This window comes from Aquarana catesbeiana, linkage group LG07 (assembly GCF_042186555.1).
Source record: "Aquarana catesbeiana isolate 2022-GZ linkage group LG07, ASM4218655v1, whole genome shotgun sequence".
NCBI lineage: Eukaryota > Metazoa > Chordata > Amphibia > Anura > Ranidae > Aquarana > Aquarana catesbeiana.
In genome coordinates, this window is record NC_133330.1 from 199,981,958 (window position 1) to 200,004,494 (window position 22,537).

Here is a 22,537-nt window from a genome sequence, read left to right on the forward strand (position 1 = left end):
ATATATTCATTTTAACACATTTTACAATGTGCGTTCTGGAGATTTTGTGTTCACATAATTTTTCAATTTTTAATTTTTTAATTTTTTATTTCAGTCCCACCTAACACACATGGACCTTAAGAGACATTCACACATGCCACTCCAGTATATTTTTTTACACATTTATGCGATTCCACCTCAGTTAGTCATTTCCCAACACATTATATTTCACTATATGTGTCCCCACTTCCAATACACTTCCGGTTCACAGGAGTTCTATGCACACTTCCGGGTCATCGGGTCCCGGTCTGCTGCATAACACATTTTTTTACACAGACACCATAGAGATGCTGTTTTGTCTCATTCAGCGTCCGTTGCTTGCTGGATTGCATTGCCGGGACGCTAGGTGTATTTATTTAAGTCCCATCCCTCTGCGGTGTACGGATTGTACGTACAGCAGAGTTGAGTGGGATGTTTGCTCTCTGATTGGCCCAGTGAGTCATGTGAGAGGGAGACGTCAGACACGCCCACGGACGTGACATCATTTCCTACACAGACTGGTCATGTGGGTGTTCAGGGATAGAGGCCGGCTCATACATAGCGGCCTATTGGTCAGCTTTATTTAACACCTTTTGTCTTCTTATTGAGGATTGGCTCCTCTGGCTGACAGGGCGGTACATTCTGCCGGACTGTCAGCAGAGGAGTGCTGTTTTCATTTAATCTTTAAATGCTTTATTTTTGTTAGAGAGATCATAGAGTGATATATTTTTCTGCTTGTAGACCTTTATACAGTCTCCTGAGCTTCACCTTAATGTCATTCATTTATTTATATAGAAATTGTGTATGATCTTTATGTCTAGACATTCAAGCAAGTCATGTGATTGTATTCACCCAATCCAATCTCCTGGTTTTTCAGCCCTTGTGATTAGTCCTTCTCTAAATAATTTTATTATATATATTTGGCAACTTGGAGTGAGTGGTCTATGCCCCTGTTGAAGACCCCTAGGTCGAAACGCGTCGGGTACATACACCACTCTCTTTGTTGCCCATTTGTTTTTATCCACCGTGATCACGCTTTTATTTGTGTATGGTCGTTTTTGTCAATAAAAACACCCTTTTTTATCTGCACCATGTGGAGGCACATTCTTTTTGTTTCCACATTTACCGCATGAGATCCAGTCCTTCCAACTGCTCCTTTCGGGGGACCGTTTGTGAAACTTCTGATGCACGCTGGGACGGTTCGGTGTGAGGACGGTTCGTTGTGAGGACCCATCCGGTTGCCGGCCGAGATCCATACAGACCACAATCCAAGAGATTGGCGATTCCTGAGCTCCCATTCCACGTCATTTGTGACAAACTGCGCATGCGATTCCCTGTCGCTGACATGGGAATCCACAGGATCTGGTAAGAGGCTTTTTTGCACTTTCTCTGAATGACCCATTGGGACCCGGTTTCTCGGTTAGGAAGTCGCTGTATGATGCCAGGTGTTTTCTGACAACCATCAGACCATCACCACCCCTTGGAGTACTTATACCTCCTGTGCGGTTGGACATTTACATCCATCTATGGACGTTTCTGTTTCAAGGCACCTGTGGTCAATTAGTTATTTCTTGACTGTTTCACCATTTTAAAGACCTATATTCATTTGTACATGCGCTGCATTTTTCCATATGCCTTTTCACTGATGCAGCTGCGTCAGGGGGGTTTGCGGCCATGTGTGGGGCTGAATGGCTGGCTAGCTGTTGGCCCCGGGAAGTTTTCCTTTTACCTAAATTTGCACAGACTTCAGCGTTATTTGAAATCTACCCAATTGTGGCGGCAGCAGTCACTTGGGGGCCAGGCTGGGCAGGAAGTTCAGTCATTTTCTTCATGGACAATCTGGCTACCGCCAACATTATCAACAAAGGCAGGTCAGGGTCCCTGGTCATCATGTCTTTCTTGCGCAGGTTGACTTGGTTAGGTTTGACCTACAGGTTCCATTTCCAGGGGGATTGATCAGCGGGGATTTCCATAGGGCAGCCGATGCATTGTCTCGTTTTAAATTTGATACATTTTTCTTGCAGCACCCAGAAGCAGAGAGGGTGGGCAAACTGGTTCCTCCATTTTCCCTGCTCACCATGGACTGAAAAGGTTCTGGACACAGGTGATCGGATTGGCTAATGCATCTTTATCCAGCAACACTTTCAAAGCGTACTCCACGGGTTGGATGAAATTTCAAAAATTTTTGGAGCTTCATCCTTCTAGCTGTCCGTGGGACATCAAATCTGTAATGGCATTTGCAGCCTATTGCCACAGTGTGTTTGTTGGCTTTGTCCGCTAGTACCATCAAGTTGTATCTGGCAGGCGTACAACATTTCAAGACCCTTCTAGTCCGTCCATCTTTGCTGCTCACCCTCCCAAGGCCTTGTTGAGGGGTATTCTGAAATCACAGGGTCAAGCGCAGGTTTCCAGACTACCGATCACTGGTCAGATGGTACGGGATATTTTGGACTTACTATCATCATCCCCTTTTGGTATAGGTCCCAGTCTGGTGCTTAAAGCTGCTGTTTACTTAAGTTTCTTTGGGTTACTCAGACCAGGGGAAGTTTCACGGGTCAATCTTCAGGCACCTTTCCTCTCCAAGGGCAGTCTCAGTAGGTATCCGGACCATTTCGCCCTGCAGCTTAACAACAATAAAACTAGACAGGTGGGTCAAGGTCATGTGGTCAAGTTTTACGGCACCAATAGCAGATGGTGTCCGTTCAAGGTTCTGGACTCACTTTCCAGTTTTCTGGCTACTTCCTCACCGGACAGCCCATTGCTGCCATTTCCCTTAGATCCTCTAACTTCCAAACAGTTCATGGCACATGTTAGGATCCTGATCGCTAAATTAGGCTTAAATCCAACACTATTTACCGGCCATTCTTTCAGGATCGGGGCGGCATCTGCCGCTTCCAAACAAGGGGTACCTCCTTTCATCATCAAGCACATGGGGCTATGGAGATCCTCCTGTTTTAGCAGGTACATTCCTGACCCACATACGGAGGTCATTAGGGCATTTGCCTCTTTGTTGGATTGATCTTTTGTTATCTCATTTTCATTAAACTTTCTGTGCTTCACACCTACTCATGTGTCTTTTGCCCTCTTTTCAGGTATACCGACCAATCAGACCAAGGCACACCACAGGTCTTGGTAAGTCACTATTGTCAGGATAGGAGGACTCTGACTACAAGTTGAAAGGCTGGCTGCATTTGTGGGAGGAGTCTGGGGCTATATAGCCCTCCTTCACAGCCAGGTTCAGCGTCGGCTTAACTTCCGGGTTCCCACCCTCCCGGTTCCCACACTCTTTTCAGTCATACTTGCTCAGTCATACTCAGTTTCATTCATAGAGGGTATGCCCTCTTTTCAGGTATACCGACCAATCAGACCAAGGCACACCGCAGGTCTTGGTAAGTCACTATTGTCAGGATAGGAGGACTCTAGCTACAAATAAATTTTAATGAATTTCAATGCACACAGAAACAATATAATACCAACATTTTTGGTAAAATATAAAATATGGTGTTGCACTGGGTAAATAGATACCAAACATATCATCATGGTTTAAAATTGCGCACGCTTTTGAAATGGCACCAAACTTCAGCATTTAAAAATCTCCATAGGCGACGCTTTATTGGTTACCAGTTTAGAGTTACACAGGAGGTCTGGTGCTAGAATTATTGTTCTCACTCTGACGTTCATGGCAATACCTCACGTGTGGTGCGATCGTCGTATACATATGCGTGCGGGACCAACGTGTGCGTTCGCCTTTGCATGTGAGCACGGGTGGGACGGGAAACTTAATTTTTTTTTATTTATTTATTGGTGGGACACTGGTACACTGACAGATGTTACTGTGTACTTGTAATTTATGACAGATGTTGAGCATCCCCTGGTGGACACTGACAGATGTTGATGTCACAATAGAGCACTATTGCAGATGTTTTACTACCCCAAGCATTGCTACCCCCTATACACCCCAGATCCCCCCTCAGCATTGTTTCCCCCCATACACCCTTGATTTCCCCAAGCACCATTATTCCATCCATGTAATACCCTCTTTTCCAGTGGAGATACAGTGCTTGTAAACTTTTGGCTATGTGCCCACCTCCAGCCCTGGACTCACCTATACCAATCAAGCAGGCAGAAGAAGGGGCGGAGGAGGGAGCATCCCTCTGGGCATTCCAAGCCCTTCAGTGCAAACAGTACTGGACAGCTGGGCTCACCATGACACCATCCACAATGCTACTTCCGCAGGTGGGCTCTCAGTGCTGCCGAATCAGCAGCTCCCACTACAGTTACTACCCCGCAGCCTTCGAATCCCAAGCATTTAAGCTTCATGGGGCATAGCTATAGTTCTACACAGCACGGTGCACCACTGCCAGCCTGCCTCCCCTGTGTATCCATCACGCTCATTGTCATCATGGGGCCCCCAATTTTGAAGCAGCGTGGGCTCAAGGACCAGTTGCTTTGGGGAAAGTGCAAGGGCCCCCCATGCAGCTGGGGCCCCTGGGCAGTGCCCAGGTGTGCCCACTCATTAAGACAGCCCTGACGCCACGTCTCCTCCGGGATTGAACAAGTCTATTTCTTTTAGACCTTTTTTAGAAGGTTTCAAGTCAGGGGTCTCCGAAACTAATATATAGTCAATGATGTTCCTTTATGGAGGTTCCTTACTTTGTAATCATCAGTAAACGTTTGGATTTCTCTTCTCTCATTAATGGTCACTTTGATTAAATGGTCTCATTTAATGGTCACACCTGTTTATAAAATATAATGTATAATGTATAATTCATGTCTCTCTACAGATTCCAAAAAACTCTCCCCTTTTGTATATATTTTTACATTATTATATTTGGATCCATTGGGCATTAATGATCTCTGTTTTTGTCTTTGTTGTTTATGCAAAGTGAATATGTAATGTTAGCTATGCAGTTTTCTAGTATTATTAGATCTTTACTAGCAATGATGTTTTCTGGAGTTCTCTGTCCTCTTTTTTTCTGTTGCATTTATGGCTGTGCCCGCATTCTCAGTTTTGTCCACTAGATGGGGTCTGGCTCCTTGGCATCCCTGTGACGGTCATCCAGCGCACAAAGGCCGTTGGCTGACTACGTCATCGTGTCGCCCTTTGTTTCACTGGTTGCCATGCGACCGGTCAATTCCGGTGTTCTGCCGAGAAAGTTCCGCTCGGCGGCTAAGTTCCCCCCTCTACTGCGCAGACGCTGCGCCTGCGCATTAGGATCCGGCGGAAATAGCCGGAGCGGAATAGCTGAAAATCAGCTGTACATGGCGCCTGTAAGAGGGCCCCTCGCGGGCTCGCTTCACTCGCCACGCTTCGCTCGGCTCTTTTAGATTCCCCCTCTAGGTCCACTTGGATGGTGGGGAAGGAACCTGGACCCAGAGCGCAGGCGCCGTGTACAGCTGATTGAAGCGTTTGAGCTTCGGCTATCTCCGGCGGCTGACAGTAGTCCGTACTGCGCAGGCGCTGCGCCTGCGCAGTACAGGGGGGGAACTTATCCGCCGAGGGAACATTCTCGGCAAGACACCGGCCCCTCTGGCACCAATATGTGCTGGTGGGTGGATGACGCGGTTCTCCATCATCTGGCGTAGGGCGTGGTCTCTGCCCCCGTTGGGCGGTACCCAAGCGCCCCGTGGACTTGTCGTTCCGCACCGGGCATGTCATGGCTATCTGTCTGCGACTATGCGCCGCTCGCTCAGGGGAGGGCATTTGGTGGATGCCCACTTGCTGCTGGTAACGGTCTGCACCTGTGTTGATGCCCCACCCCTGTGTTAGGGGTGTTCTCCCATTGTGTCCTCCCCTTCCTCTTCCCCCTCCTCCTCCCTTACTCCAAGTACTTATAAGCCAGCAGTTGCTAGTTCACACTCCTGCTGCCTCTTTTACTACAACCAGTCCTGCTAAAAGCAAGGATATTCACATGACAGGCCACCTATGGGGTAAGTTTTGTCTCCATTGTTATAGGTTCTGGTCCAATGAGGATATATTTATATTCAGTCTATGGGGTTTGGTTTGCCCTTCTGTGCCTTTTTAGGTCATCCTTTTAAATGTTTGACCATTAGGTTTTGTATAGTTATTGGATGTTCATGTGCATAGTGATAGGTCTATTTGAACATGATATATGCACAGACTGTATACGCATTATATATGCGTTCTTGATAGTAACTTACCGTCTTCCACCTCCCATTATAGATATAACTCATTGATTAAAGCTATAGAGAGATACTCACAAAGGCAATTCTCCAGGCATCCCTTTTCAATGGAGACTGTTCCTCTGTAACATCAACTCCGAAGTAAATTGATTTATACATTCTTCTATCTGTTTTATTCTCTCATGTTCAATTTTGATACTATGGATCATTACTGTGCATATTTATGTACATTGCCTTTTAGACACCAATATTTTACTGTTTTTATTTGTCGACCAGACAGACTAGCAACAGGTCCTTATCCTTTGGCCTCCTGGTCCCCCATTTTTGGTAATTTTTCCAGTTCTTACGCTGTATATCTACTAAGTGAGGTGGGTTGAGGTACCGCATCAGAGAAACAACCCCCTTCCATTTCTCCTGCCCCCTTCCTTTTGGTTTCCCACTTTTCCCCTCCCCCCTTTCCCTCCCTCTCCCTCCCTCTTTTTTCCTCCCTCTCCCTCCCTCTTTTTTCCTCCCTTACTTCTCTCTTTTCCTTTTTCTTTTTTTTCTCTCCATTCCCTTCCCACTTTTTCCTTCTCTTTGAGTGGCTTTGGGGTTTTGTACACATCCTGTATATGCATGCCATTTATATGTGCATATATCATCATCCACTAATTTACTTATATACTTATTGTTAGATTTACGTTGTCTTCAATCTGGTGCAGATGGCCTGGTTTCTGGTCGGGGCATCCCCCTTTGTTGCCCCCCCCCCCCCCTTTGGCTGTCATTGGGTTGGCCGTGCCCGTCTCCATCCTCCCTGGGTGCTGTGAGGCAAGCACAGCCATATTTTCTTGTTTCTCTCTTTCTCCCTCCTTTATCCATACAAAAATTGTTGATGTGAAGTACCAAGACATCTTCTATATGGCCAGTAGACAGCGTGTACTTAATATATATATATATATATATATATATATATTGCTTGTCTGAAGACAAAACTTTTGTCTAATTATATGTATGCATATATTCTTTACTGATTGTTTTTTCTTTATGAATTGTAAATATCAAATAATATTCATACCACTTGCTCCTGATGAAGAGGAATAACGCATGACCTTTAAACGCGTTGAGTATCACTCTGTCCATTTATACATGAGTGCTATAAATTAGTGTTTTTTTTTATCTCATTGTGAACATGTTATATCAACTGTAATTTTGTAAATGGCAAAAGTTGTGTCTATTTTTAGATTTTGCATTAATAAATTTGTAACTTTTTAAATCTATTTTATCTATCATTTGCTGTGTTTCACGGAAGATCTCTATAGATCTATTGTGGACCAAAGCTATTTGTATGCTGGTCAATTCATCGCCGCTGATCCCCAGTTGGCCCTTGCCAGAAATTAGAAACCTTTTACGGTTCCCAAATTTAAGACCTTCCTGGGCCTATCCCTCCTCATGGGCATAACTAAAAAAAGTGAGTTGCGGTCATATTGGTCAACTGACCCAATTCATCATATGCCATGTTCTCTGCTTGCGTGACTGGGACACGATACAAGCAGATCTTGCGATATATGCACTTCAATGACAATGAACTCTGTCGTCCTTGGGGTGACCCTGGATTTGATCCAAAATTTGCAGCCTTGTTTACTCCCGATCAAGTTTTCTGTGTTGATGAGTCCCTGATTAAGTTTTCTGGCCGCTTGTCTATCAAACAGTATCTTCCCAGCAAGCGTGCCAAATATGGGGTCAAGATGTATAAGCTCTGTGACAGGGTAACAGGCTATACATATAGTTTTATGGTTTAGGAGGGAAGAGATAGTCACGTGGAGCCGGAGAACTGCCCAGACTACATAGGGAGCACTGGTAAGATTGTGTGGGACATGGTGTCACCTAGACATGTGCGCCGTCAATAAATTCGTTTCATTTCATTCAGTTCCATTTCGTATTAGCTGTTAATTCGTATTTCGTAATTCGTGAAATTCAATTTGAATTCATACGAATTTTCGTTAGGTTCGTTAACTTTTCGTAACAATTACGAACGTTCGTTATGATGAATTTATCATTATGAGGGGCTCCCACCATCCCTTTGCTGTGCTCATTATGAGGGGCTTCCACCATCCCTGTGCTGACTTCCTGGGTTTTTAACTTAATCATAACGAATAATCGTAATTAACCACTTGCCGCCCGCCATATAGCAGAATGACTGCGGCAAAGTGGTTTCAATATCCTGACTGGGCGTCATATAACGTCCTCCGGATATTGAGCCGCTGCGCGCCCCCGGGGGCGCGCATCGCGGCGATCACGGTTGCGGGGTGTCAGTCTGACACCCCGCAACACAGATCTAGGTAAAGAGGCTCTGACGGAGACTCTACCACGTGATCAGCCGTGTCCAATCACGGCTGATTATAATGTAAATAGGAAGAGCCGGTGATCAGCTTTTCCTCACTCGCGTCTGACAGACGCGAGTAGAGGAGAGCCGATCGGCTGCTCTTCTGACAGGGGGGGGTCTGTGCTGATTGTCTATCAGCACAGCCCCCCCTCGGATCCTACCCAGGACCACCAGGGAAGCCGCCCAGGACCACCAGGGAAACCAGCCACACTAGACCACCAGGTATGCCCCCTAGACCCCCAGGGAAAAACTAATCCGTGCAAAGGCAGCTGCCAATCAGTGCCCACTCCAATGCCTACCACTGCCAGTGCCACCAGGGATGTGTATCAGTGCCGCGTATCAGTGCCCATCAGTGCCACCTATCACTGCCCATCAGTGCCCAGCAGTGCCACCTATCAGTGCCCATCAGTGCCACCCATAAGAACCTATCAGTGCCCATCAGTGTCGCCTATCAGTGCCCACCAGTGCCACCCATGAGTGCCCATCAGTGCTGCCTATCAATGCCCATCAGTGCCACCCATCAGTGCCCGCTCATTGGTGCCACCTCATCGCTGCCGCCTTATCAGTGCCTGTCAGTGCCACCTTTTCAGTGCCCATCAGTGAAAGAGAAAACTTACTTATTTACAAAAATTTTAAACAAAAACAAAAGCAAAACTTTTATTTTTTTCAAAATTTTCGGTATTTTTTTATTTGTTTCGCAAAAAATAAAAACCGCAGAGGTGATCAAATACCACCAAAAGAAAGCTCTATTTGTGGGAACAAAATGATAAAAATGTAGTTTGGGTACAGTGTTGTATGACCACGCAATTGTCATTCAAACTGCAACAGCACTGAAAGCTGAAAATTGGTCTGGGCAGGAAGGTGTATAACTGCGCTGTATTGAAGTGGTTAACAAATATTCTTATTTTGTCTGATTCTGAATCTCCCATCGACTACAAGTACCAGTCTCCCACTCCCATATTAAAAAAGGTCATTTTCCCCACCCTCACTCAGCAGCAGAAGAAAACCTCTGGTCAACAAAACACCAGTCACGTTTCAGTTGTAACGGAATTTGGATCCGAAATTTGTAAACGGAATTTTCGTTTTGTACTAAACTAATCGCACATGTCTAGTGTCACCCTTATTCGGAAAGGGGTACCACTTGTACGTGGACAATTATTACATAAGTGTGACACTTTTTAGTCACCTTTTTGATTGTGGTATTGGTGCACGTGGCACCATGCGATCTAATCACCGGGGCTTCCCCCAATGGCTTGTAGAGTCCCGACTTAGGCGGGGGGGAGAGAGCCTGCTTGAAATGTAATAATTTGCTCAATTATTACACAAGCGTGACACTTTTTAGTCACCTTTTTGATTGTGGAATTGGCGCATGTGGCACCATGCGATCTAATCGCCGGGGCTTTCCCCAACGGCTTGTAGAGTCCCGACTTAGGCAGGGGGAGAGAGCCCACTTGAGATGTAAATAATTGGTTTGCAGTGAAGTAGAGGGATTCACGGAATGTTTTTTTTCTGTCCTCCCTTCACGCAGATACGACAGTCGAAATTCCATCGGCAACTGGTGTTGTGGAGAAACGCCACGCATACAACCTTAACATGGGAGGGGTGGATCTCAATGACCAGATGTTGGTGCCGTACTTAATTGTCCGTAAGGCCAGACCCTGGTACAAAAAAGTGTCTATATATTTTTTTCCAATTGGCTCTGCTGAACCCTTATGTGCTATACAAAGCTTCAGGACAAACTGGATCCTTCCTAAAATTCCAGAAGAGGTCCGTATGTCCTCCCTGGTACCCATGCTTTGGCATATATTTTTTAGGCACCGATTGCGATAAAAAATAATTTTTTTTTTTTTTTTTTATTGAGTTAATGTTTTATTGTTACCATTGTTTGCTTTTCAGTTACGTCATTCAGCTGCAGCACTGATTTATTTATCTTGACAGCAACAGCGTTTGCTCTGACAATACATAAATCAGTGACTCCAGCGCTGTAGGAGGTGATTTCACCACCACAGTTAAAAAAAAAAAAAAAAATGGTGCATGCATGCCCATCATTAGAAGTGAGTGGATGAAAGGCGGTATTCTAATGGTGGGCATACCCACTGATCAATCTCTTTTTTTCGTTTAGCCCACAGGCTGCATGAAAAAAAGAACATTACAATATATGCCCAACAAGGACCAGCAACGTACTGGTATATTGCTGGACTTTGAGTGGTTAAACCAGAATGATGCCTGCAGGTTTAGGTATCATCTTGGTATCATTATTTCCTGACGGCTCCATGCCTCCAGAACTTAACTCATATAAAGTTGAGCCCACCTACAGTCTTCTTCTTTTTTTCTCCTATGCGCAGGACCTAGGTGTGCTCCTCTACCTGGCTGGTCTAAATGGCTGGCCGTCCATCCGTCCACGTGTGGATTAGACTGGATGCAGTCCCTGGTGTCTCGGCTAAATGACCCATAATCCAGGGAGCCCCTGCTGCTGGTCCTCGAGGCGACTTTTTTGTTGACTTTTTGTTAGCCTTGTCTGGGATCCGCTGGGTCCATGTAAATTGGGCAGTGGTGTTGGCAGTCTCCCCTATGCACGCGCACCACGCTGTGCCAGTGTTTACGGTTTGATGACGGAGGCTGGGTGAGCTGAATTTGAAAAATGTTTTGTATCCAAATGAATGCTGCATTGCTGGGTATTGTGGTGCCTTGCTCCCTGCAGCCCCAATGCATAGCCTGAGCTCTTCCACAGGGAGTACTCTACATAACAGGTGCACAAAGTAACACTTTGTTCACACGTGGCAATAAACTGTTGGTGGCTTCTCATGTTTTCTTTACTGTTGCAATTATGCCAACCCCCTCAAAAAACCAGCATTTTCAGAGAAGGTAGAGAAGCCACCTGTGGATGACTAATGGAGCCAGGGGAGAAGTATGTTTATGATGTCTACAATTTCCTTGGTTTGTGTACATTGCAAAATATTATTGCAATTCTATTGAAAATTCCTACCTTTTTTGTCACTGTTCTGAACAAACTTTATCATTATGTCCTGATTCCTGCCAGGGCTAGGTCTAGCTCATGAACCACTTGCCGAATCAGGGCTGTGGATGGAGGCCAGTAGCCTAAACTGGTGGTTGAAGAAACAAAATTGTCTGCAATGTTTCGGGGTAAGCCTGTCCTGGTAAAGTTGGACAGCGCAACAACTGTGGCCTAAATCTGGAAACAAGGCTCAGTCTCTCCCTTCTGAAGGAGGTTTCTCTAATTCTAGAATCTGCCCAAGTCAATCTTCTGCAGCTATCTGCGGCCTATATGCCTGGTGAGAAGAATCTTCAGGCAAACTATTTGTCCAGGACAAGTCTGGACGACAATGAATGGTCCAGACTACTGTTAGTCTTTCGAGAACTAACAGAACTTGGTATTTTTCTTCCAGAGGTAGACCGCTCACATCCCCAGTCAACACCAAATTGCTGAAATTCCATTCCAGGGCCCAGAATCCGCAGGCAATCAGGGTGAAGGTGCTGACTGCAGAGAGGATCTCCAAGTTGGCTTATGTTTTTCTGCTGCTCCCTCTGAATCCCAGCTTCCAGATGAGGCTGTAGTAAGGGAAGGTAACAGTTCTGGTGATCCCAGATTGGCCAAAGAAGCCTTGGTACCCTTTGCTCATCCTTATAAGTGTCAAGGATTGACTCCCTCTGTAAGCTCAAATCTTATCCAAAGTTCCATTCATCCACTATCCGACAGGCTTAGGCTGATGGCCTGGGTCTAGAGAGGCAGAGGCTAATGGATTTTGAATGCTCTGTGAAGATTGTAAATACTCTTACGAAAACAAGAAATGACAGCGCTAACTGTGCCTATAGCAGAATATGGCATAAATTCCCGGTATTATTGCTGATCTAGATTTTACGCTGGACTCTTCAGAAGGCCATTCTGAAATGCCTGCAGACGTGGCTTGATTTAGGCCTATGCGTAAGTATGCTATAGGCACACATTTCGGCTATCTCTGCCTTCACCGGCATACAGTGGGCATCCAACATTTAATTATACTGTTTTTCAAGATGCAGAGACCTCAAATTATTTTCGAAATGGGATCTCCCATTGCTGTTGGACGTCATTGCATCAGATGCCTTCAATCACCCTGTGGTACCTCTCACTGAAAACTGCTTTACTGGTGGCAATAACATCAGCCAGAAGAGAGTCAGCATTGGTGGCCTTGGGGTTTAAAAAACCCATACGTGCCTACTTCCAGACAGGGTGGTACTCATGCCAATGCTCAAATTTTGTCCCTGAACTGACCTTCAGAGTCCATATCACACAAAAGGTTGTCCTCCTACATTCCTTTTTGGGAGTAGTCAAGAAATTAGCCCATTGGATGTGGGCCAAGCTTTAAAATGTTTAATCAAGACAACTTCTGCCATCAGGAAGGCGGAGCATCTATTTGTTATTCCAGGTGGAACACATAATGATTTTATGGCTTCCAGCAAGATTATTGCCTCTTGGTTGGTAAAGCTCATCCCCTTGGCCTACAAGTTGAAAGGTTTGGCCATGCCAGGAGAATCACAGCACCCTTCACTTGAAGGGTCTCAACCTTGAGCGTGGCAGCAGGCCGAGTGTCTGAAACTATCTGCAAGGCAGCTACGTGGGCACCAAAATATTCATGGCATAATGACAGTTGAGTTTGGCAGAGGCATCCTGGCTTCTGTTTTTTTTTTTTAGTCAGAATTGAGGAGTGTGTAGCATTATCCCTCCCCTGTTTTGGCTAGTTAGTTCACAGCTGTGCTGACATGGAGCTGTCAGGAAAACGGAAAATTTAATTCAAATACTTACCGTAATTTTCCTTTCCTGACGAACTCCATGGCAGCACAGATCCCACCCAGCTTGGTAGGACTAGTTACAGAATGCCGAGGCTGTAGGTGGGCTCAAATTTATGAGTTAAGTCCTGGAGGCATGGGGGGGGGGGCGGAGCCTATACCCAGCTGTGCTGCCATGGAGCTTGTCAGGAAAGAAAAATTACAGTAAGTATTTGAACTAAATTTTTAGTTTTTCAGCCAGCCGTCGGCTTTCATGTAAAAGCAATCCTAGTGGCTAATTAGCCTCTAGACTGCTTTTACGAGCAGTGGGATGGAATGTCCCCCCACCCCCGCCGTCCTCCATGGTTTTCATGGGCTCTCGTGTCCCACCAGGGAACCCAAGAACGCAGCTGGTGGTTTCGGCAGCTGACCATAAATCTGATCGGAGACCAGAATGGCTCCAATCATCTCTATGGCCTAAAAAACCAGAAGCTACGAGCATTTCATGACTCAGGTTTCGCCATTGGGAAAGCATTTTATCACACCGATCTTGGTGTGGTCAGATGCTTTGAGGGCAGAGGAGAGATCTAGTGTCTAATAGACCCAATTTTTTCAAAAAAGAGTACCTGTCACTACCTATTGTTATCATAGGGGATATTTACATTCCCTGAGATAACAATAAAAAAAAAAAATGAAAGGAGCAGTTAACCCTTTCATGACTAAGCCTATTTTTGAAATTTGGTGTTTACAAGTTAAAATCCGTATTTTTTGCTCGAAAATTACTTAGAACCCCCAAACATTATGTATTTTTTTTTTAGCAGAGAATCTGGAGAATAAAATGGTGATTAAATAAAGAAAAGTGTAGCGCTAACAGTTATAAACATTAATCAATAATCATGTGCATAGTTTAACATAATGTATACGGTACATAAATGTGTATAATAATCCTTAGGGAGTAGTACACATTGAGTCCATAGTACAGAGAAAAGTGCCAATGATACACTTATTATACAGTCCAAAAAAGTTAGAAGGTCCTTAAAGAATATATAGCACCAAAAATTTGTGAAGAAACTTTAAGTGTGTGTTGATAGAAGATCCACCACCTCTTAAGTTGGGGGCTTACCAGAAAGATTGGACACAGATGGGTATACACCCACTGGGTCAATCTAGCTTGTAACTGTGGGGATCCACGATGGTATCGGTGCTGCGTAAGCGTCAATCCAGGTGGCCCGGGTGCTTGCGAATATTATATAAAGTATAGGGGATAGATCCACTCAGGCATCAATATAGAAGAAATCACACGCATGCTCTTTAAAAACATAATCCTCAAGGACTTCCTGCTGTCCAGTATTCCATTCTGGGTCTAGGTGGCTGTGAAAAGGCTAAGCTGGGATGCTGAATAAAATGGCGATTGTTGCATTATTTTATATCGCTCGGTGTTTTAAACGCAAATTTTTGGAAAAGGGACACTTTCATGAATTTTAAAAAATCCAAACAGTAAAGTTACCCCAATTTTTTTGTATAATGTGAAAGATGATGTTACGCCGAGTAAATAGATACCAAACATGTCACGCTTTATAATTGCACGCACTCGTGGAATGGCGACAAACTACGGTACCTAAGAATTTCCATATGCGATGCTTTAAATTTTTTTTACGGTTACCAGGTTAGAGTTACAGAGGAGGTCTAGTGCTAGAATTATTGCTCTTACGATCACGGCGATACCTCACATGTGTGATTTGAACACAGTTTACATATGCGTGCGCGACTTCCGTATGCGTTTTCTTTGCTGCACGAGCTCACGGGGACGGGGGCGCTTTAAAAAATGTTTGTTTTTTTTTTTCTTATTTATTTTATTTATTTTTAAATTCATAAATTGTGTTTAAAAAAAAAAAATGTTTTGATGACTTTTATTGCTGTCACAAGGAAACATCCCTTGTGAAACAGGTAAACATCCCTTGTGACAGTAATAGGTGGTGATAGGTACTTTTTATGGAGAGATGGGGGGTCTAAAAGACCCCCCATCCCTCCTTTACACTTCAAAGCATTCAGATCGCCGAAAACGGCGATTCTGAATACTGTGTACTTTTTTAAAACCGGCGCCATTGGCAGCCGAGTAAACGGGAAGTGACGTCATGATGTCGCTTCCACGTTTACAATTTGAAGGCTGGAACGAAGCCAGCCACAGCTTTGTTCCAGCCGCCGGAGGCATCGGATTGGTCACCGAGCCTCCAGATCAACCGGGAGGCCCGGTAAAAGCGGCGGGAGGCGGCGGGAGGGGGGGACGCCCCCCCCCCTCCCGCTGCTCCGGTATAACAGCCGAGCGGCTTTTAGCCGCATCGGTTGTTATACACGGATAGCCAATCGTTGGCTCTAAACAACGGTACTGGGATGATGCCTGCAGCTGCAGGCATCATCCCGGTATAACCCCCGAAAGCCGAGTACGCATATCTGCGTACGGTCGGCGGGAAGGGGTTAAAAAAAAAAAAATTCACCATGCATGTAAGGTATCACTGCAAAAATCAGATCGAGGGCAGTAATTTTAGCAGTAGACCTCCTCTGTAAATCTAAAGTGGTAACCTGTAAAAGATGTTAAAAGCTTTTAAAAACGCATGTAGTTTGTTGCCGCTGCACGTTTGTGCGCAATTTTAAAGCATGTCGTGTTTGGTATCCATGTGCTCGGCATAAGATCATCTTTTTTATTACATAAAACATTTGGTCAATATAATGTGTTTAGTGTATTAAAATTTTTTTAAAAAGTGTTTTTTTTCCAAAAAAATTCCGTTTGAAAAATCGCTGCGCAAATACTGTGTGAAAAAAAAAAAAATTGCAACAGGCACCATTTGAATCTGTAGGGCCTTTGCTTTAAAAAAAAATATGTATAATGTTTGGGGGTTCAAAGTAATTTTCTAGCGAAAAAAATATTTTTTTCATGTAAACAAAAAGTGTCAAAGGGCTTTGTCTTCAAGTGGCTAGAAGAGTGGGTGATGTGTGACCTAAGCTTCTAATGTTGTGCATAAAATGCCGGGACAGTTCAACCCCTCCCCCCCCCCCCCCATGACCTCTTTTTGAAAAGCAGACACCCCAAGCTATTTGCTGATAGACATGTTGAGTCAATGGAATATTTTATATTTTGCCACAAGTTTCAGGAATATTACAAACTTTTTTTTTTTGCACAAAGTTGTCACTAAATGATATATTGTTCAAACAGGGCATGGCTATGTGGAATTACACCCCAAAATACATTCTGCTGCTTCTCCAGTGTATGGGGATACCACATGTGTGGAACGTTTTGGCAATCTAACCATGTACAGGACCCCGAAAATCAATCACCGCATTCAGGCTTTCTAAAGGCGTAAATTTTTGGTTTCACTCCTCACTACCTATCACAGTTTTGGAGGCCATGAAATGCCAAGATAGCACAACACCCCCCCCCCCCCCCCCCCAAATGAACCCATTTTGGAAAGTAGACACCCCAAGGTATTTTCTAAGAGGCATGGCGAGTATTTTGCAGCTCTCATTTGTTTTTGAAAATGAAGAAAGAAAAGGAAAATGTATTTTTTTTCTTTTTTCAATTTTCAAAACTTTTTGACAAAAAGCGAGATGTGCAAAATACTCAACATGCCTCTCAGCAAATAGCTTGGGGTGTCTACTTTCCAAAATGGCGTCATTTGGGGGGGTTTTGTGCTATCTTGGCATTTCATGGCCTCCGAAACTGTAACTGTAGTAAGGAGTGAAATCAAAAATTTACGCCCTTAGAAAGCCTGAAAGCGGTGATTGGTTTTCAGGGTCCTGTACATGTTTAGACTGCCAAAAAGTTCCACACATGTGGTATTCCCATACTCAGGAGAAGCAGCAGAATGTATTTTGGGGTGTAATTCCACATATAACCATGCCATGTTTGAACAATATATCATTTAGTGACAACTTTGTATAAAACAAAAAAAAATTTTCCGAAACTTGTGGCAAAATATAAAATATTTCGTGGACGCAACATACCTCTCAGCAAATAGCTTGAAGTGTCTTGTTTCCAAAATGGGGTACTTTGGGTTTTTTTTTGCTATCTTGACATTTCAGGGCCTCTGAAACTGTGATAGGTAGTGAGGAAGTGAAATCGCCATTTTACTCCCTTAGAAAGCCTGAAGGCAGTGATTGGTTTTCGGGGTCCTGTACACAGCTAGGCTCCAAAAAAGTCTCACACATGTGGTATCCCTGTACTCAAGGGAAGCAGCAGAATGTATTTTGGGATGTAATTTCACATATGCCCATGGCATGTTTGAGCAATATATCATTTTGTGCAAAAAAGATTTCCCGAAACTTGTGGCAAAATATAAAATATTCCATGGACACAACATGCCTCTCAGCAAATAGTTTGGGGTGTCTACTTTCCAAAATGGGGTCATTTGGGGGGGTCGTGCTATCTTGGCATTTTATGGCCTTCGAAACTGTGATAGGTAGTGAGGAGTAAAATAAAAAATTTACCCCCTTAGAAATCCTGAAGGCGGTGCTTGGTTTTCGGGGTCCTGTACGCCCCTAGGCTTCCAAAAAGTCTCACACATGTGGTATCCCCATACTCAGGAGAAGCAGCAGAATGTATTTTGGGGTGTAATTCCACATATAACCATGGCATGTGTGAGCAATATATCATTTAGTGACAATTTTGTGTTAATTTTTTTTAATTTAATTTTTTTGTCATTTTTCAATCACTTGTGACAAAAAAAATATATACAATGGGCTCAACATGCCTCTCAGCAATTGGGGTGTCTACTTTCCAAAATGGGGTCATGGGGGGGGGGTTGTACTGCCATTTTAGCACCTCAAGAAATGAGATAGGCAGTCATAAACCAAAAGCTGCATAAATTCCAGAAAATGTACCCTAGTTTGTAGACGCTATAACTTTTGCGCATACCAATAAATATAAGCTTATTGACATTTTTTTTTACCAAAGACATGTGGTTGAATACATTTTGGCCTAAATGTATGACTAAAATTGAGTTTATTGGATTTTTTTTATAACAAAAAGTAGAAAATATCATTTTTTTTTTCAAAATTTTTAGTCTTTTTCCGTTTATATCGAAAAAAATAAAAATCGCAGAGGCAATCAAATGCCATCAAAAGAGAGTTCTATTTGTGGGAAAATAAGGACGCAAATTTTGTTTGGGTACAGCATTGCATGACTGCGCAATTATCAGTTAAAGCAGCGCAGTACCAAATTGTAAAATGTACTCTGGTCATTAAAGGAGTTGTAAAGGCAGAAGGTTTTTTTATCTTAATGCATACTATGCATTAAGATAAAAAACCTTCTGTGTGTAGCAGCCTCCCCAGCACCCCCAATTACCTACCTGAGCTCCTTCTCTCTTCAGTAATGTCCACGATCCCCTCAGCCATCCAGTACACTCCTGCTGATTGGCTGAGACAGAGCAGCGGTGCTATTGGCTTACACAGCTGTCAATCAAAGTCAGTCAGCCAATCAGGGGAAATAGAGACGGGGCCAGGTCGGGGCTCTGTGTCTGAATGGATACACGGAGCTCTGACTCGGCTTGGGTGACAACCTGTAGCAAGCTACAGGGGCACTCAAAGGAGGGAGGGGCCAGGAGCAGCAAAGAGGGACCTGAGAAGAGGAGGATCCGGGCTGCTCTGTGCAAAACCAACTGCACAGAGGTTGTCAGTATAACATGTTTGTTATTTAAAAAAAAAAATCACTTTAAGGAGCCAATTCTTCCGGGGCTGAAGTGGTTAGGGTCTGCACAAGTTTTAGATTAAACTTTTCTACAGTCTGCAAGATGGTTCAAATCACTGTATGCTAACACTGCTGAGATTGTGAGTTATTGCTATCTCACCACAAGTTGATAAGTTACATACACTTTCAGTACTTACACTGGAGATGCAGAACATTTATGGAAAAGAGGGGGGGGGGACCAGTGAAGGCATAATATAAGTGATTAAACTTCAGCTTTAAAATATAATTCCCCACCTTAATGTAGCATTCAAGTTCAAAAAATGTGCACACAGGTAGAAGTAAATTATCCTCCACCCAAGCAGCAATAGACTATATTAATCCTTACTAGGACACAATTATTTATAATAATCCAGCAGTAACAAAGAATAATCCTCAAAACAACAACAAATTATAATATTCCCTCCAAGCCCAGAACTGGGATTATACACATAACTGTGGGCCTTTGCTATGCCTCTGCTTACTGTACTGCCTCTTGTCGCTGTTTTAAGAAGGGCAGTACCAACTTCTGTGAGTCCACTGTGCCACGGAGGTTTTGTGCTGGCAACTTGGTGATTTTTAGGAACAGGCTCACCTTAATGTTATCAGATTTCCACAAGTTGTATTAGTTGATGTAACATTTATCAAACAATCACTGCAGGTATTATGTATACTTATAAGGGAACTAAATGCCCTCAATCAACATTAACTATTTTTAATCCTTATGCTGCTAGCCTTAGTAAATGGATAGGAAAGAATATTATATTTACTTATTGTAAACTTTTTTTTTTTTTTTTACTTCTTTAGTTGCTTCCTGGTTCCTGGCCTAGTCATACATCCCAAGTCATACATCCCAAGAGAGTCTTCATGGGCTTTTTTTTTTTCTTTCATATGGAGGAGCTGAGCACACAGTCAAGGGGCATTTGTGGGCAGGAGCACCAATCACACCTATGCATGTTGCCTTTGAGCGTTTCTGCAGTGCTCTTTGCGGCTTTTTAACCACGATTTTGCTGTGATTTTGCAGCGTGTTTGCCACAATTTGCGTTTTTTATGCTTTTTTTTGCAAATTTGTTGTTGGGCAGATTCGCAGGAAAGTTGTGGTAAAAACGCACTATATGCTTTTTCGCAGCTTCTTTATTGAAGTCTATTGGACCAAAAAAAGCACCATTTCGCATTTAAAAAAAAATCCCTGACCCTTTCCAAAAACACAGAGGCACAAAAATGCATTGATGTGAATGTGTTCCATAGGAACCCATGTTAAAAATAATGTCCTGTAAAGAAAAGAAGCATGAAAAAAACACATTGGTGTGAATGGAGCCTAAGAGAGGGAAACCGAACGAGGGAGAACAAAAAAAGGACACAAGCCCCATACACTGACACTGTAACTTTTCACCCTGGGTATGCCCAGGGTCTTTTTTGAGCCCCAACAACATCCCTGCATACAATTTTTACACTCCCTAAATGAGAAACTCTCTGGACTATATTATTAGGCAAAGATCACCGTGGAAAATGAAACAGTCCATAATAGCTAGCCATGTTAATTCTACCTATACTTATTGTAAAAGAAGAATACAGGAAGTAAAATTGAGTTTTAGTTCTCTCTTAGTTTCCGCCTGATATAGGGATTGCATATTCAATCTAATAATATTGCATTGCTCCCAACAGTCACTGATTGTGTCCTGCATTTTCACTTTACTCCCACTGACCTGTGTACAAGGGCCGCTCTCTGCAAAGGCTCATCCCTTTTAAACTGTGCCCACAGTTAATTCATATGTAAAATTGCGATGAGATTTGCATGTGCATGAACCGGTAAATGATTTGCAGCTGGTGAGTGATTTGCATTATGCACTCCTGAGCCCTGCACTCTGTGCATTACGCACTCCTGGACCCTGCACTCTGTGCGACGACCACTCCTGATACTTGGACTTTGTGCATTATGCACTTCTGAGCCCTGCACAATATACACTATGTTATACATTTTATACTCCTGACCACTGCACTTTGAGGGCTGGGCGTCACTGAACATACTCCTGATGACTGTACTCTCAGTACATTATATATTCCTGAAGCTTTTCTTTGAGGTAGGCCTCCCCAGCCGACATCAGTGGCAGTGCTCGCCCCCCATACACATCCCCCCCCCCCCCCCCCCCCCGGGACTTTCAGCTGGCAGAGGAGAGAAGAGGCAACTGATCCTAGGAAGAAGGTGTGTTATCAGTACAGATAAGCATATTTATCATACAACACAGGCACAGGGGAACTTATTGTTCTAATACAGAGGGGATGGGAGCATTTTATACAAGTGGCTTAACAACCACTTTAATGATGTTCTGCGGCTTTTTGAATTTGCCGCGAACACCGCATAATGTTCGCTGTTCGGCGAACACCCAGTGTTCGAGTCTAACTTACGTTTGACTCAAACATCTGGCTCATCCCTTCTGAACTGGTTGCATGGATGGAGGGTGAGGGAATGAGCCACAAATAAAGTACGGTAAGTATTACACCTTATCCCCTGCACCCTAAATGAGCATTTAACTCTTGAAGTGCAGGGGGAGAAGGGGATGGAGGGTTACTGCAAGAGTAGATTTTGTCTACTTCCTAGAATTCTATTTGAAATTATGTAAATTATATTTTTATCGGTAACTTATTAATGGAGCTAACGTACGCTGAAATAACATTTTTCTTATGCACAGTAACATTTCTGGTTTGCAAATATACAATAAAATTGACAACAGATAAAGTAGTAAAGTGACTTTTGAATATTATTCTACAATAAAATTTGATGTGACATGCACACAACCAAAACACTATAGCAAGTTTACGATTTAAGCAATTAAAGAGATCTCTTTTGTCAGAAATCTATGAAATCAATACAACTTACAGGGGACTTGAAGAAGCATCAAGACAGCCAAATTGAGACAGCAAATCAAAGGGATGTTGTACTGTTCCATCATCCAGTGCTGCTCTATAGTTGTGTCCACATTATTCCTGGCAGATGATATACACCACAAACCATGCCTTGTACATATGGGTAAAGCATCTGTCCCTCAGCGTGTACACAGCGGCACAGACACACCATGCACCCTGCTCTCATTGACACAGCAGCTGGGATGCTGGTACAAGTGGTCTGGGTGATGTGTAAAATCTGGTGTAGATGATTGCAGATGCATGGAGTGGATTAAAGGGAGGGAAGATGTGAGATCACAGACAATATGCTTAACAATCATGACCATCCTGCCTGTAATCTGCCTTGAGGTCCTCTTTTCTCTTCTAGTTCTTGCTATTTATAACAGGTATTCAGGGCAGTATTCCTGACAAAGATCCATGATTACAGGAAGCACTTGCCTTAATAAGAAATTATTTAAGGCTCATAATGTATACACAACAGCGCATCTTCTTTTGCATACATTTCAATCTGTGCTTTTTTTAAGCATGCCGTATACATGACATGTCAATTGCCCCAGCTAGCCTCTCTTGGCCAGACTGGGCAAATATCTCATCTCATGAGGATAAGTGCAGACAGATGCTCACTAGGG

At 43.6% G+C, this 22,537-nt stretch overlaps 1 protein-coding gene across 1 annotated transcript in view; it reads right to left on the reverse strand.

The window, feature by feature from the left end:
* Window positions 1–22,134, reverse strand: part of CRB1 (crumbs cell polarity complex component 1) — a 210,492-nt gene extending 188,358 nt beyond the window's left edge. Inside the window, exon 1 of the mRNA XM_073592978.1 lies at window positions 21,883–22,134. Coding sequence (XP_073449079.1) covers window positions 21,883–21,955 — 73 coding nt within the window. The 5' untranslated portion in view covers window positions 21,956–22,134. The remainder of the gene's footprint in view (window positions 1–21,882) is intronic.
* Window positions 22,135–22,537: the final 403 nt, after the last annotated feature.